General features: G+C 52.1%; 1 protein-coding gene across 4 annotated transcripts; it reads right to left on the bottom strand.

Moving 5' to 3' along the window:
* Window positions 1-4078: 4078 nt before the first annotated feature.
* On the bottom strand, window positions 4079-13628 carry LOC146431679 (maestro heat-like repeat-containing protein family member 7). 4 transcript variants are annotated; one of them, XR_014854730.1, is made up of 20 exons: window positions 13299-13628; window positions 13013-13092; window positions 12729-12854; window positions 12516-12595; window positions 12257-12374; window positions 11870-11959; window positions 11400-11504; window positions 11081-11228; window positions 10629-10717; window positions 10141-10290; window positions 9828-9982; window positions 9554-9707; window positions 9169-9291; window positions 8714-8890; window positions 8444-8599; window positions 7949-8050; window positions 7553-7655; window positions 7235-7294; window positions 6289-7152; window positions 4079-4951 (listed from the first exon to the last, which is right to left on the bottom strand). XR_014854730.1 is itself a non-coding variant. In XM_085072583.1 (19 exons), exons 1-19 carry the CDS (start codon window positions 13414-13416, stop codon window positions 6968-6970), a joined length of 2319 nt encoding a protein of 772 aa, XP_084928709.1. In that variant the 5' UTR covers window positions 13417-13628; the 3' UTR covers window positions 5682-6967. The 4 variants fall into 4 exon arrangements, 3 of the variants coding, with proteins under 3 accessions (XP_084928710.1, XP_084928709.1, XP_084928711.1); XM_085072583.1 differs by lacking the exon at window positions 4079-4951 and having other exon boundaries at window positions 5682-7152; XM_085072585.1 differs by lacking the exon at window positions 4079-4951 and having other exon boundaries at window positions 7053-7152; window positions 7561-7655.
* Window positions 13629-13871: the final 243 nt, after the last annotated feature.

Raw genomic sequence — 13871 nt, 5'->3', positions numbered from 1 at the left:
GGACTGACCTCTCCTGGATGTGAAGGACCACAGAGCCACTATCCACCTCTCACAAAACAATATCTGAATAATGCTGCTTCCCCCTTCTGTCCCCTTCCCTTTCCAGGCTCAGAGGGGAGCAATGGCAGTGAGGAAACAGAGCAGGAACTGTGGTAAGATTTCAAGACCAATAGGCAGAGTCCTGTGCACACAGGAATGGCAAAAGGGATGGAGAAATAAAATCCTACCACACAAATAACGGTATCATGTGCAGGATTCCTCTCTCCTCTTTTCAGTGGTCTGTAAATGTGATCTGAGCACTCAACTGTTTGTGCAAATGTGTTTTTAGGTGACACCTGCAGAGGATTATGTAGGATGAACTTGTCCTACCTGTCTTCAACTGGTATGAATCTAGATCCATGTAAGAAAAGAATAACCAAGTCTATCTGTGTTTAACCTGTCATTTCTGTGACCCTCACAATCCTGGTTTTTTGTCCTCCAGCTCTTCCCCATCTTACCTGCTAAGTTCTCTTTCCTCAGATTCCATCAGACCTCCAGGTTCAGACCTGCATATGTTCCTACATCTCAGCAGAGACTGCTGGGTTTGCCTCCAGTCTTCCACCCTAACTGTAGGATGCTCCCTGTTCCCAGCCTCAGACTTTGCTCTAATAACTCTGCCTCAGCAGAGCCAGTGCTGCTGTCCCAGTGCCTGTAGGTTTCTGTTTTTACAAAAGCAAAACTGGCAGGGTTTCAGAACACCAGCCAGGAGCTGAAATTACCAAAGATTTGTCTGTAAGCCTTCCTGGGGCTGGAGAAGGGATTGCATTTGAGATGAGGAGATCCTGCAGCATCTCTGCTCCAGCTGGACGCCTCTGTTGACAGGAGAGAGCACAGCCATGGCAGGGTGACAGACCCTCAGCTCCTCAGGTCCAGGAGGGCCACCTGGTTCTGTGGGGAGCTTTTCCATGCTGGGCAGGCAGGGGACAGCCGACAGGGAGTGCCTGCTTTTGGCAGCAGAAGCTCATGGTGGAATGAGCCCTGCCACTTGCACAGTCACAGCACCAGTCTTTGTTTATGTACCAAACTGATGAGCAATTAACTTGGAGACAAGACATTATATGCAGAGCACAGGTCTGTAATGTGCTTTCTATTAGGGCTGCCTCACATTTCCTATTATTAGATGCCACTTTTTGTTGCACCTTTCCCAAATTGTAACCACTCAGGCTGAAATCTTCCCTCCTGGGTGTTGCCTCAGGCTGGACAGATCATATTTTGTGAGGAAAGTTTATATATGCCTTGAGGGGATCCCTAGTAGGGCTGTGCAATCTTTGCTAATGGCTCTGAATGACACACAGGGAGAAGAGGACATGGGAGAGGCAGGAGAAAATACTAATGCAAACCAGGGAGTGCAATTACACCGGGATGGAGCTAAGCTGAAGGCAAAGGGGTCTTGTAGAAAGGCCTCTATGATTTCCTGCTGCATGTTCGTTGTTCATAATAACTGAAAGAGTGATCCTTCATTGTCTGGTCATGTCTGGTTACATTTTCCTGGATGTAAATTACAATACAGCATGTCTGACCTCTGTGTCATCATCCCCAGCAAATTGCAACTGGTTCTCACACTGTTATTATGGCACACACTGCTATCCAGGGGAGTCATTCTCCCTCCACCTTCCATCACCTATGCCTTCCCATGCTCCTGAAAAGGCCAAAAGCTTTCATTACTGTGTGGCTGAAAAAGTGCCACAGGTTAAAGCAGCAAAAGGTGTGTGCTTCACAGGAAAAGGGCAACAGGTGTGGCTCCAAATACCAGTCTCAGTGGCTTGGACAGAAACTGGTCAGTAGAAAAAAAAAGGAGGTATTTTCTTCACTTTTTCCACTGTTCATCCTTATTGGGAAAAGATTTGAGGCAAGGTTTTATAGTGAGATCCCAGCAACCATTCCTTGGATATTTGGCACAAGGTCTGGAGGAGAATGATCCCCTATGGCCCCATCAAGCTGCTTCTCCTCCACGTCCCAGCCAAGCATCAGTCAGCAGAAGGGATCCACAGGCTTGAGATCAGGCTGCACAGGGCTCACAAATATAGAAGGTGTCACAGTGGAAGAGATGCTGGTTTGGCTCTGGGCAATGCATTTCATTGTGCCTACTGAACGAGATACCCATGGGCAGACCTTACTTCTGCAGGTCCCTGAGGCATCTGGAGGAAGTGGCTTCCTAAGAGCAGTCTCTGGGTTGTTTCTGCTGGGCTGCTGCCATCAAGTTTCCATTGCCCCCCCAACATGGACACTCACAGAGCTGGTGATCCCATTCTCAGAGGTCACCTCACTCTCTTATTAATCTGAGCTGCCAGTCCTGCAACAGACATGCTTACAAAGGAGGTAATCCCAAGACCCTGTTTTCCTTCCCTTTATGGGAATAGCTCTGAGCAGAGAGGGTGAGGACAGAGAAACCCACATTGTTTTATAAAAATATGAAGTCAGATGTACCGGGGAAGAAAAAAAAAAAAAGCTGAATTATTCCTGCAGCATTTCTGCTCCTTATGTGAGGCTCAGCCTGTTAATACTTCCCATATCTGCCACCTCCCTCCCCAAACTGAATGAGAAACAAATCCATTATCTGAAGGACATTTGTCTAAAATTCCCCTTTTGTGCCTTGGCTATCTGGGACCTGCAGCTGTCACTTCCCATTCTTCTTGTAATTGCTCCTACTACAGCTAATAATGCATTTATCAAGCAGAATTTACTTATTTATTTATTTGTCTCCCTTTATTATTTTTATTATTTAGGTATAAAATAGGTCTTTTTCTCCACACCGCTTCATCAAAAATCTATAGTCTTCTGAAGAAGCAATGACTGCTCTGTGCTTCTGCCTCAGCTGCAAGGAATTAGTTTATTAATATATATTGCGCCCCTGCAGCACCTCTGGGATGTGGGGTTTTCACCTGATCATGTCACCCCTTCCCATGATAGCTCCTAAAGTGAAGCTCTCACAACGGGACAAAAAGCAATCCAAAAAGCAATTTGCTTGGCTGACAATTTCCTCTTTCCCCAGAGGTGTGGTCGAGGATGTTTGTGCATTGGAAGGAGCAAGGAGTCAGCCCTTCCCAAACATTTCCTGCAGTGGAGCTGGGATCAAAGGGCTGCAATGCTCCAGCCCAGGGCTCTGGTGACAGCTACATCTGGGTACAGCAGCCCAGGGCAAGCAGGACTTGGACACCTTGGAGGGGACAACACATGGAGTGTGGCTCTGCAGGCTTGATCTGGATACCTCAATTCCTTTTTCTTGCCTCCCACCTTCCTTTTCCCTGGTTCTGATGCTGAGCCCTGGAAATGCTTCTTTTTGGTGGATATGTGGATAATGAACCAGGCTTATATGCACATTTTGGAACAACCACTGAGGGTTTGGGAAGAGTTTATCAAACACATGTGCATCCTTCTCTATCTAATTTCCTTCTTCCCTGGGCAAATCATGGCCCTCTTTAGCTGTTTGTTCAAGGGTTGATAGAAAAGGAGCTGAATCACTAAAACTTCAGGTTTTCTATTGCTCTATTAATCTCCCCCATTCTAGAATTATCCACAGAGCCTGCCCCCAAAACCAAAATCTTCAGCTACCTCCTACTTCTGTCCCTGGGATATCTGCTTTGAAAGTTGCACATCTAATGAGTAATGGGGCAGAGGTGAAAGGCAAAAGGTTGTGCTCATGTAATTTGCTCTTGCAAAGTAGGCAACAGAATTGCAAAAGAAAGCATGGTGATGGATGCTGAAGGGACAAAAAAAATCATTCACTTGCAAAATAAAACATCTGGAACACCAACTGCCCTTCTGTTTAAAGGAATATTGAAGCAGCTGTTTGAGATCTCATGGCGATATGAAGGTGAGAGTTGTTCTGACATCTGTATGGACATTGTTGAATCTTTGGGTCTCTGGGGCTAAGAGGAAATTCACTTCTTTTCTCCTTTGGAACAGCAATGTATAAACTTGAAAAACACAAGGGTCTTTCAGATATTCCTCTGCTTTTGCCTGCTATCCAGAGATGTCAGGATGAAGTGATTTCCCTGACCTTTTCAGGTGTGTGTGCAGGAGGACAATGAAGAGCAGAATTCAGTCTGTTAGATTTACAGGTACAGGGTCTCAGCCAGTTGCTCGAGATGCTTTTGACCTCCCAGTCTGGCTGCCTAATTCAGGAGCCAGTAGGAACAAACAGCTAATCTGGACTTTGAACTCTTCATTAACAAAACTTTTTGTTCAGTTCCCTGGATGAGAACTGGGTGGACCCATAAAAAACAGATGTGTGTTTGGACTGCTAATTGATCCAGGCCTTGTGAAAAATTCCATTTGAGATGAAGGAAAACCACTTCTCCCAAGCAGTGAAAGAGATCTTTACTGGGTTAGCTCATGTGCAGTTGTACCAGCAATGCTCTCTAATCCAGGTTCCCTCTATTTGGTGGCCTGGAAGTTATGGAATCACTTTTTCAGAGGGAAAGAACTAGAAAGACTCACTCATTCTGCTGTATGTGACAGATATTGCCTTGCTTACCAAACTGAGGGTTTTATCTTGACAACCCATGGGGACATTTACCCCTTGCTGGCTCAGGTGTTTGTGCCTGGCACTGCAGCCATAGTTTCTGGGACTGAACTCCCTCTGCTCCTTCCCCTCCACTGCCAACATGCCAACAAGCCCTCCCAGAAGCAGAGTTCTGAGAGGCATTCAGATATGTTATCTTCCACCCTTTAGCAACACAATTTGGTATGCAGTTTAGATTCCATGAGTTAAAAAAATGCCTCTCCTCCCTAGCAGAGCACTAGGGCCATCACAGAGGAAAGAGGAGTTCCCCTCTTCATCCTTCATCACTTCGTCACTTCAGGACTTAACCTTCCAGCCATGCATGTGCCCTGCAAGCATCATCCACGCTGTTCAGCAGAGATGCCACTTGCTTGTACTCCATTTGCGTAATGCAGCGTTTCTCTTGTCCTGAGGGAAAGAAAAAATCAGAGCTTGGAGCTGAAGCTGTGTGTGTGTGTCCTGGATTGCTAAACAGCCATGGATCAGTACAAGCTGTGATGGCTGGGAAGCATGTCCTCCCTGATGGAGTAACGAGCACTTGGATTGCTGAAAGGAGAGGAGATGGGCTCCCTGTGCACTGCGGTGTTCCATTTTATCTTTCCTTTCCCCAAGCGCAGGGAAAGTGTTGGGGAAATGTTGCTGTGTTTGTTGGTTTTGGTTTTAGTAAGTTTAATTTGCTCGTTCCCCCTGCAGCCACCGTGGTCCTTATAAAGCTAATTCTTGGATAATTTTTAAAGAAAATTAGAAAAAAAAAGTCTCTTCTAAGCTTTGTAAAATCCCACTGGAAAAAAACTTAAATGAGAAGCTTAGTTTTCTTTGATAGTAAAGCTGGATGGACTAGCTCATAAGCATTTTATTGAATTTCAGGCATGAGTTAGCCAAATAATTCTGCAGTTTCATCTGTTTTGGTGAATGGGTTCTGTTTTAAAATACTTAAAAAGTTTTCCTCAAAGTAGAAAAAGGTAACCTAAGTGTTTTTTTTTTTATATGAATGTTTCATAGAGCTACAATAAGCTTTCCCAAAACCTAAAATTAAATTATTTATTTCAGGTTGAATAAAATATTGCATTTGACCCAGAATGAGTTATGGCTAAAGTTCCAACAAATTTGGACCAGACACTGAAGAGCCTCCAGCAATGTGAGCCTGCAATCAGTCCTCCCTCTTTTCATTTTTATTCAGTTACTTTATTTTCAGGAACACCAATTTCACCCAGAAGTGTAACAAAGCAAAAGAAGTGCTTAATCAGAGGCCTTTTGTCATGGGCCATTTAGATCCTAAAAGGCAGATTACAGGGAGAGTAATCTTTAAAAACCAATACAGAGCAGAGATCTCTGCAGTTGCTCAGGATCCGTTCATGCAGTTTGTGATGTGCTAAGGAACTGCCTTACTCAATCAGGGTGGGTTTATTCCCCTCCACCCTCCTTTCCTGCCTCATTTTCAACAGCTGTAAAGCAGATAATCTCTCACTTGCCTTCTCATCCACCCTTAACTCAACCTGTGTCTCTTTCACACACTGGGTAAAGCGTGATCACAGCTAAGTGATGGCCATTAGACCCTATAAAATTAGGATTAGTCAGGATGACTTCCTACATTAGATCAATTTAAGTCATTGGCTGGTGGAAAAAAAGTGAGTCTCTCTTCTGTTAGCTGGAATATGGCTTTTTTTGGTGACAGCATGGGGTGTGATTGTAGTTTTTCTCTTAAATTCATTGATTGTGCCTTCTACCTGCATCCTCTATTGTACCTGCTGCCTTCCAGCCTGAGCTTCTCAGTTTACCCTGGGCAGAGATCATCTGAGGCTAACGTCTGATGGGCAGGAAGAAGGTTTTGGGAAGGCAAGTCTGTGGCAGAAACTTCTGTAAATAAGGGAGCAGACTAAGGAATGGTTTTTTGGTGACTTATTCTGGCAGCTGCCCAAAGGCTTTTTGTGTTCCTTATTGGGGAGAGGAGAACACAAACCTGGTGAGCCCCAGGGATGGGTGGCTGAGCACAGGGAGAGGAATCATGTCTCCCCCAAATGCCCCCTTGGTCCTGGAGGAGCCTTGTTGCCCCAAACCAAGCCTGGTTTCATTTTGCTTGAATGGACAGGATCCACAAACTGGAGCACCATCCCATACGTGATCCTGTTGTGGTCCAGAGAGAATCAGATCCTTCCTGAAGGTGGTGCTGACATCGTATTTCAGGTTAGAAATCTCTCCTAAGCATCTCATGAAACATCAGAACCCTGCACTCCAAACCTGGTGCTATCCTCATCTCCAGCTCATGAGGAGCTCAGTGAGGAGTCCAAGCAGCCAGGGACTGGGGGAGCAGAGGGGGAAGGCTGGGAAGGATGTGGGCTGCTTAGCATGCCCAGGGCACTGCCAGGCCTGGCCTTATTCAATCACAAATTTACAGCAACTTCATTAAATTCATCACAAATCTAATTAAATTAAATTCCCTGTGTCCTCGAGGGAAGCGACCCTGTGCCTGGCCCAGTGGTACCATGAGAACAGCACTCTCAGGGTCCCTCTGGATCTTCTTTGCTGGCTGAGAACCCTCAGCACCAGGATGCTCTGAGCTGCCAGGGACTGGATGGAGGGCTCGGGGTCTGTCCTCAAGGCCTGAAAGACTGTGACCGAAAGAAAGAGCTGAGATGAACCCCATGTCTGCAGAGACCCCCTCTGCATCCCCTGCCCATTCTCCCCACTCACTGCTGAAGATCTCATACAGCATCACCCAGCTCCGGTGCCGCAGGTCCCTCGCAGCCAGCCCTGGGCACAGACATCTGTCACCCCCTGCTCCCCCAGCCCTGTTCTGCCCCCTCCCCAGGGACCTTCCAGGAGCCACCAGCAGCCTCAGGGGTGGCACTGAGCAAGGTGGCCACCAAGACCTACTGTGTGGGCAGGGGTGGCAGGGGAAGGCCTGCCCAGGCTGGGGGCCAGGCTGCCCAGACAGGGCCCCTGGGCAGGAGACAGACATTCCCAGGTGGGGGACAGATATCCCCAGGTGGGGACAGATATCCCCCTCACCGATGAACCTGACGGCTGCTTCCCGCACGCTGGCCTGAGGCTCCTGCAGGTAGGGCAGGCTCTGCTGCAGGTACTCCTCTGCCCTCCTCCTGTCCTTTGCCAGCTAGAGAGAAGACAAGGGCACGGGGCTGACATGGCCCTCCCCAGCTGGCCAGACCAGTCCCCCTTCCCAGCCACCCCCTTCCCACCCAGGATATTCTCATCTTTCAGCAAGGGACCAGAGACGGCCACAGGCAGAGTGGTCTTAGAGGGCCCTTAGACACCTCTGTGCATCTTCCAGGACCCAGATGTGCTGAGGACTCCCCCAGAACCCTTGGGAAGAGAGGAGGTGCCCAGAGAGAAGCTCCTGGGGCCTGGTCCATGTTGGAGACCCTGGGGCTCTGAGGTTATTATCACCAAGTGCTCTGCAATCTCCCACGGATGCTGTGTTTGGATCGGCTGCTTGAGCTCTTCCCACTTCAGGATCTCAGCCACGGCAAGGAGGGTTTCCCTGGAGACCTGCCGAGCAGCAGAGAATGGAACACTGCCCCGGGGCTGGCAAGGGGATCTGAAGCCCCTCTCCTCTTGGCCAGGCTGCAGTCCCAGAGACCCTGGTGGGCATCCCACAGCTGGGACTGGCTCAGACCCAGCTGGGCAGAGCTCTGACCCTGGGCTTATCCTGTCCTTCAGGAGCTGTGCCTGGCCAGAACACCTAGGGGACTCTTGGGCACAGCCCTGGTGGGTGAGGGCAGGGTCTCAAAGCCCTGCAGGGAAATCTGGGAAGACTTTTGGTGCCTTCAGGCCTGTATCAGGCCGCTGGGCCAGGTGAGGCAGGTGTGGGCCAGCAGCCCTTGCCCACAACACTGACACTACCTCTGTGGGGTCACTACTGCCCAGTTTTGAGCCCCTCACCTGTGCCACACTCTGTGTTTGCTCATTCATGCAGAGCAGCAGTGGCACCAGCCCCCTCCAGGCTTTTTTCCTCATTCTCCTCTTGTCCCTGCCCACCACAGACTCCACCAGGTATTTGAAGAGGTGGATGGAGCTCTCCTTTAGCTCACTGCACTCCTGCAGGGGAGGACAGGACATGCTGAGCAGGGATTCCAGCACAGGTTTCCCAGAGGCAGAAAACATCCCTCAAGGGATGGAGGAGGGGAGAAGATGATGGTTGAGTGTCCATACATCATGGAAGAGTGGCAGGAGCTGCTCTGAGAGCTGCAGGGCGATGCTGCTGGCCTCCTTCCTCTCTGTGTGATGCACCACATTTTGGAACACCCGCAGGGCCTTCATCCTGATGGCTTTGTCAGGGTGCTGCAGGTGCTCCACAACATCTGGCAGCAGGAACTGAAGTCTTCTTGCCTGGGAGAAGCACAGGGTTTCCTCTCAGTGAGGCAGTCAAAGCCCACCTGGCAGCAGCCAGGTATGCAGGGAGCAGGGAAGGGGAGAGCAGGGAGAGGAGACCAGAACAAAAACTCCCTGTCCTTGGCTTGATCACCCCCCTTTTCTGACCTTCCTGGGCACCCCCCAGCCCTGTCCATGGCAGGGAGGGTGTTGGGAACTGTCACCCAGCTCCTGACACCCAGCTGAGGCCAAGCCACCTCTTTGGCCAATGTTACTCCACTCAACACCTTCCTCACCTTCTCAGGACTCTCCAAGGTGGTGCTGAGACCTGCAAGCAGCAGTGAGAGAAATTCCAGCTTTGGACTCATCCGGTTCTCCTGGAGGAGCTCAAGGATTTCAGTGTCAGTGGGGTTCAGCATCTGAAACAAAGGTGGTGGTGAGAGAGAGGCAGAGCTGTGGGGCTCCTGCTCCCCTCAGGCAGCTCCAGGTGAGGGCACTGGGGCCAGGTGTCCCTCCTGGGCACAGCCCTGTCCGTGCACTCCATGGGGTCTTTGCAGGGTCCTCCTCTGACCACTGGCAGCATCTGAGAAGCAACTGGAGAGGAAGGGCTGGCACAGAGGAGGCAGGACACGTGTGACGAGTGTCTCCTGTCCCCAAGGTGAGCCAGGGCAGGTCACTTACTGCCTTATAAACTCTGACGGCATACAACACAGTGGGGCTGAACAGCTCGCAGTCCTGCTGCTCCTGGGAGCAAATCCTTCCCTGCAGCTCTGTCCAGAACTTGGACCTGATGTTGTTCTGAGAATACATCAGGTCCCACATGGCCAGGGATGTACTGCAAACACAGTGCTGTATCAGCAGGGCTGCCTCAGCCGTGGCCCCATGCCCAGGTGAGCACAGCCAGGCCAGATTTTGGGGTCTTTCCCTCTTCCTTTGGGGCTGTTGGGGCTGATACCTGTCATGTGGTGCCACGGAGGTCAACATGCTGCTGACCAGCTCCCTGGGGGACTCACGAGCCAGCACGGCAAGCAGGGTGTACAGGATCTGCACATCTGATGCTGGGCTGGTGTGCTCCAGGCACTCACGGATGCCTCTCACAGTGCTTGGCACCTGCAGAGGACACAGCCTTGTTCTCAGCTGCCTTTTCCCAGCTCTCTCTGCTGCCTTCAGCTGGCTTCAGGGGCATGAGACTCCTGGGTTTGGGATGGAGGGAGGCAAGAGGGACAAGGCCTGACAGAGCCGAAGGGCAGGGCAACCCAGACACTTACATCCATCAGCCACAATTTAGGGGATCTCATGGCCACCTCCAGGAAATTCCTTGCTGCCTGATGGTCAAAGGCTCTGGAGTCCCTCATTGCCTTGATGGCTGCAAGGACGATGCCCGTCTTCTCACAAGGTGTGAGGTAACTTTGCAAGGCCTGTGGCAGGAAGGAAGGGAGCAAAGGTCTGTCACACCCAGTGCCCCTTTTGTGCCGCTTGGCTGGGCAGCACAAGCAGCCCTGGCAGTGCTGGTGACAGTGTCCGCAGGAGAGCTGGCAGCAGTGCCTGCAGTCCCTGCACAGGGGAGGATGAGGAGGGCTCATGGGCATGGGATGCTGGTCCTCCAGAGAACCTCATGTCCAGTAGGGCTGGAGCTGTGCTGGGACACCAGTGTCCCTGCCTGGTGACAGCAGGACAGCTCTCACCAGGAATAGCCCCGTTCGTTTGGGGTCCCTTTGCTCTGAAGCAGATTTCCAGCTGGGGGGGAACTCATTACCTTGATCTGGGCTGTGACAAAGTGGCACCACTGCAAGGAAGTCTTAGGGAGTCTCAAGTGTGTTCTATAGGTAAGCTGTGATGTCCTCCCTAAATGGTGGGGGAGACACAGGAGAATCAATCAATTAACAGCTTTAGCTTCCCAAACTACCCCAAGATCTGGTGTGAGGGATGGGCAAGGAGCTTTCAGGGGCACATCAGTGGTCATGGTGATCAAAGGCAGCTTTGGCTTGTGGGATCCCCAGTCCAGTGGGGTTCAGGGTGGGGAAAGCAGCAGGGAGAGTGAGCAGCAGCAAACAGAGCATGAACACATGGAGAGCACTTGGCTGCTGCAGTAATTGAGAGCTGGGGTGCTCCAGGAAGCAGCTGGAGGGGAAAAGACAGTCAGGAAAAGAATCAGAGCTATTGGGAATATATGTGAGAAGAGATGAAGTCCACCTCAACAGCTCTTACTTTCATTAAAGATGAATTCGCAGAGGTAATAAAAAGCTCTCAAAGCTGAGTATCTTATCTTCCCCTTGGAAAACTGGAACTGGAGGAGACGCCCCAGCAGCTGTCCCAGGATGGGGATCTGGGTTGCTCTGAGCTCATCTGGCCAGGCCTGGGTGAGGGAGGCAAACAGCAGAAGGGCTGAGGGTAGGCAGCTGTGCCAGAGCCCTGACACCAAGGTGTGGCCAGGGCTGGATCCAGGAGCAGCCAGCTGGGCAGCAGCCACAAAGGGAGAGCTGCAGGGAGGGGGCCACGGTCTGGCTGGGGCATTTGGGGGCCTTACATCCCGTATGGAAAAGTTGGCCAGTGCACAGCTCAGCTTTCTGATCCTCTCTACAGCCCTCTCCTGCACAGCTGTGCTCTCACAGTTGGTGAGGTCCAGCAGCATCTGGGAAGGGAACAGACACCAACTCCAGCAGCAGCAGTGTGGTTCTGCTCCTGGGCTGGACTCATGCTGTCCCTCAAGAATTCCTCTGACCCTGAGCAAAATCCTGGGGGGCTCCTGCCCCTGGGGTCCCTCTCAGCCCTGGGACAAAGGCCAACCTGAAGGCCAGGCAGCTGCCATCCTCTGCAGTCACTGTACTCTGGAGGAGGCTGCTGCCAGCCCCTGCTTCCCCAGGGGAGGTGAGCACCCTCTGCAGCATGCTCTGCCTGCACAGCTCTGGGCTGGGAACCACCTAGCCAGGAGTGGGCAATCCTTCCCCCCAGGGTGAGGGACAGCCCTGGGACCCCCACTCTCTGTACAGGCCAGACCTCCAAGATGTGCTGCAGCTCCTCAACAACTCTGGAGGGAGGAGAGTTGAACACCATTGCCTCCAACATGACATCCATGGCATCCAGGCTCTGCAAGGAAGACAGAGAGTAGTGGTGGTAATTCTGCTGTCCCTCCCAGCCCAGGAGGCTGATCTGAACTCCCAGCGCCGGGGGAGGATGCCCAAATTGTCTGAGAGAGAGCCAGGGGCAGGTAGTCTACTGTGACACTGGATGTGGCCAGACCACAGGAAGGGGATGGAGGAACCAGGGAGGGAAAGCAAAGCTGAAACCCTGCCCTGCCTTGAGTCCCTGGTCATAGGGCAGCCCAGGGTGGCCAGAGAGCAGCTCAGAGGGACTGAGGACATCTGCAGATCATCCAACACTTACCAACAAATAGTATTTGTTTCTTTCCCTCATTTCCTCATCTGGAGGAAGCCAGAAAACCCTGGAGATGCAGACATCAAGAAGGCTTCTCCTTTGGCTCTCCAGCACTGTCCCCACAGGGCTGCAGAGAGAGAGGAGCCAGTGGGAAGCTGGTGCAAGGAGCAGCACCTCAAGGCTGTTTGCAGGTGGGGCAGGAGCCCCTGGGAGGGCTGGGCAAGTGGGCACAGAGCTCAGGGCAGGAGTGCCCAGGGGTGTTGGGTACCTCAGTCCAGCGGTGGCACGCATAGCCAGCTCCCTCACAGGGGAGTGCAGGCAGTGCCTGGGCTCCCCTTCCAGCAGCATCTGCAGGGCACAACCAGGCTGGGACTTGGCACCCCATCCCACCAGCCCCTTGCCCTGCCCCAACACTTTCCTTGCAGTGTGCTGGTGCAAGGTGGCCTTGCCCTCTTCCCCAGAGTGCCAGATGCCCCCTCACCTTGACCTGCTCAGCCAGGTTGTTATTTTGGATGAAGACTTCAAGGCCCTGTAACAAGCCTGTGTTCGAGGCACTTCTGCACACATTGCTGATGTTCTGCAGGAGCATCCTTTTGTCATCCTCACCCTGGCAGCCAAGTGACAAAGAGACAAATAGGGAGCATGAGAGGGGGACCCACAGCCGGTGTGACCAGAGTCCTGGGGTGCAGTGCCCTGTGGGAAGAGCAGCTCTGCCCAGCCAGCACACTGGACAGGCACACCAGACTTTGAACTGGCCACCCGTACCTGGTAAGGGCTCCTGACAAAGCTCTGGAGGAAATCCATGGCTTTCTGCTTCACTCTATACAGTGGCATCCAGCTGGCATCTAATGGAGGGGAGAGCAGGGAGGGATACTGAGGGTCTGGTGACAGGAGAGGGGAGAGGGGGGACATCTGCCCTCCAGCCATCCCTGTGCCCCTGTCCCTGGCCTGGTGGGAGGGTGCCCCTCTGGGTCCCCTCTTCCCAGGGTGCTGGGGAAATGGGATCCTGGCATTGTTCTGGGTCCCCAGCCCAGCAGGACCCCTCACTGACCAGGCTGAAGTGGCTGCTCTGCAGTCACATCATGGGGCTCCACTGGAGATCTGCTCTTCTGGGGGACCCCATCCTCCTTCAGGGCCCCCCTGGAGTGGCTGGGGGCTCTCTCTGCCATCCTGTGGATGGGGACTGGGGAAACTTCCCCTAATGCCTCGTTGTATGGGGCAAGATGTGGGGTTGGCTATGCCCAGGGGCTTTCAGAAGCTCTGTTCTCCTGTCTTGCCCTGGTGGACACTGTGGGCTAGGAGCCATCACTGCACTGACACCACGTGCTGCAGTGTGGGTGTCCTGAAGGCCCCACTGAAATGCCAGCTCCCCCTGGCAACAGGTACCCAGGGACTGTTGACATGGAGCCTGCCCTTGGCAATGGAATCCAGTGACCAACTGCCAAGGAGGAAGGGACAGAGCATCCCTGGGTGCTCTGGGCACCTGGGTACTCTTTGTCCTGATGTCCCCAGGACAACCCTGGTGCCCTCCAGTGTGTCCCAGAGTCTTGTGTTCAGATACCCCAGTGTGCCCCCAAGACACCCCTTTCATCACAATGCAGAGCCTGGTCTCTGCCCCTCACAG

This window comes from Lichenostomus cassidix, chromosome 12 (genome assembly GCF_008360975.1).
Source record: "Lichenostomus cassidix isolate B80296 chromosome 12, HeHo_3.0, whole genome shotgun sequence".
Taxonomy (NCBI): domain Eukaryota; kingdom Metazoa; phylum Chordata; class Aves; order Passeriformes; family Meliphagidae; genus Lichenostomus; species Lichenostomus cassidix.
The sequence above is the reverse complement of the archived record's forward strand: the minus strand, read 5'-3'. Positions and strand labels throughout refer to the sequence as shown.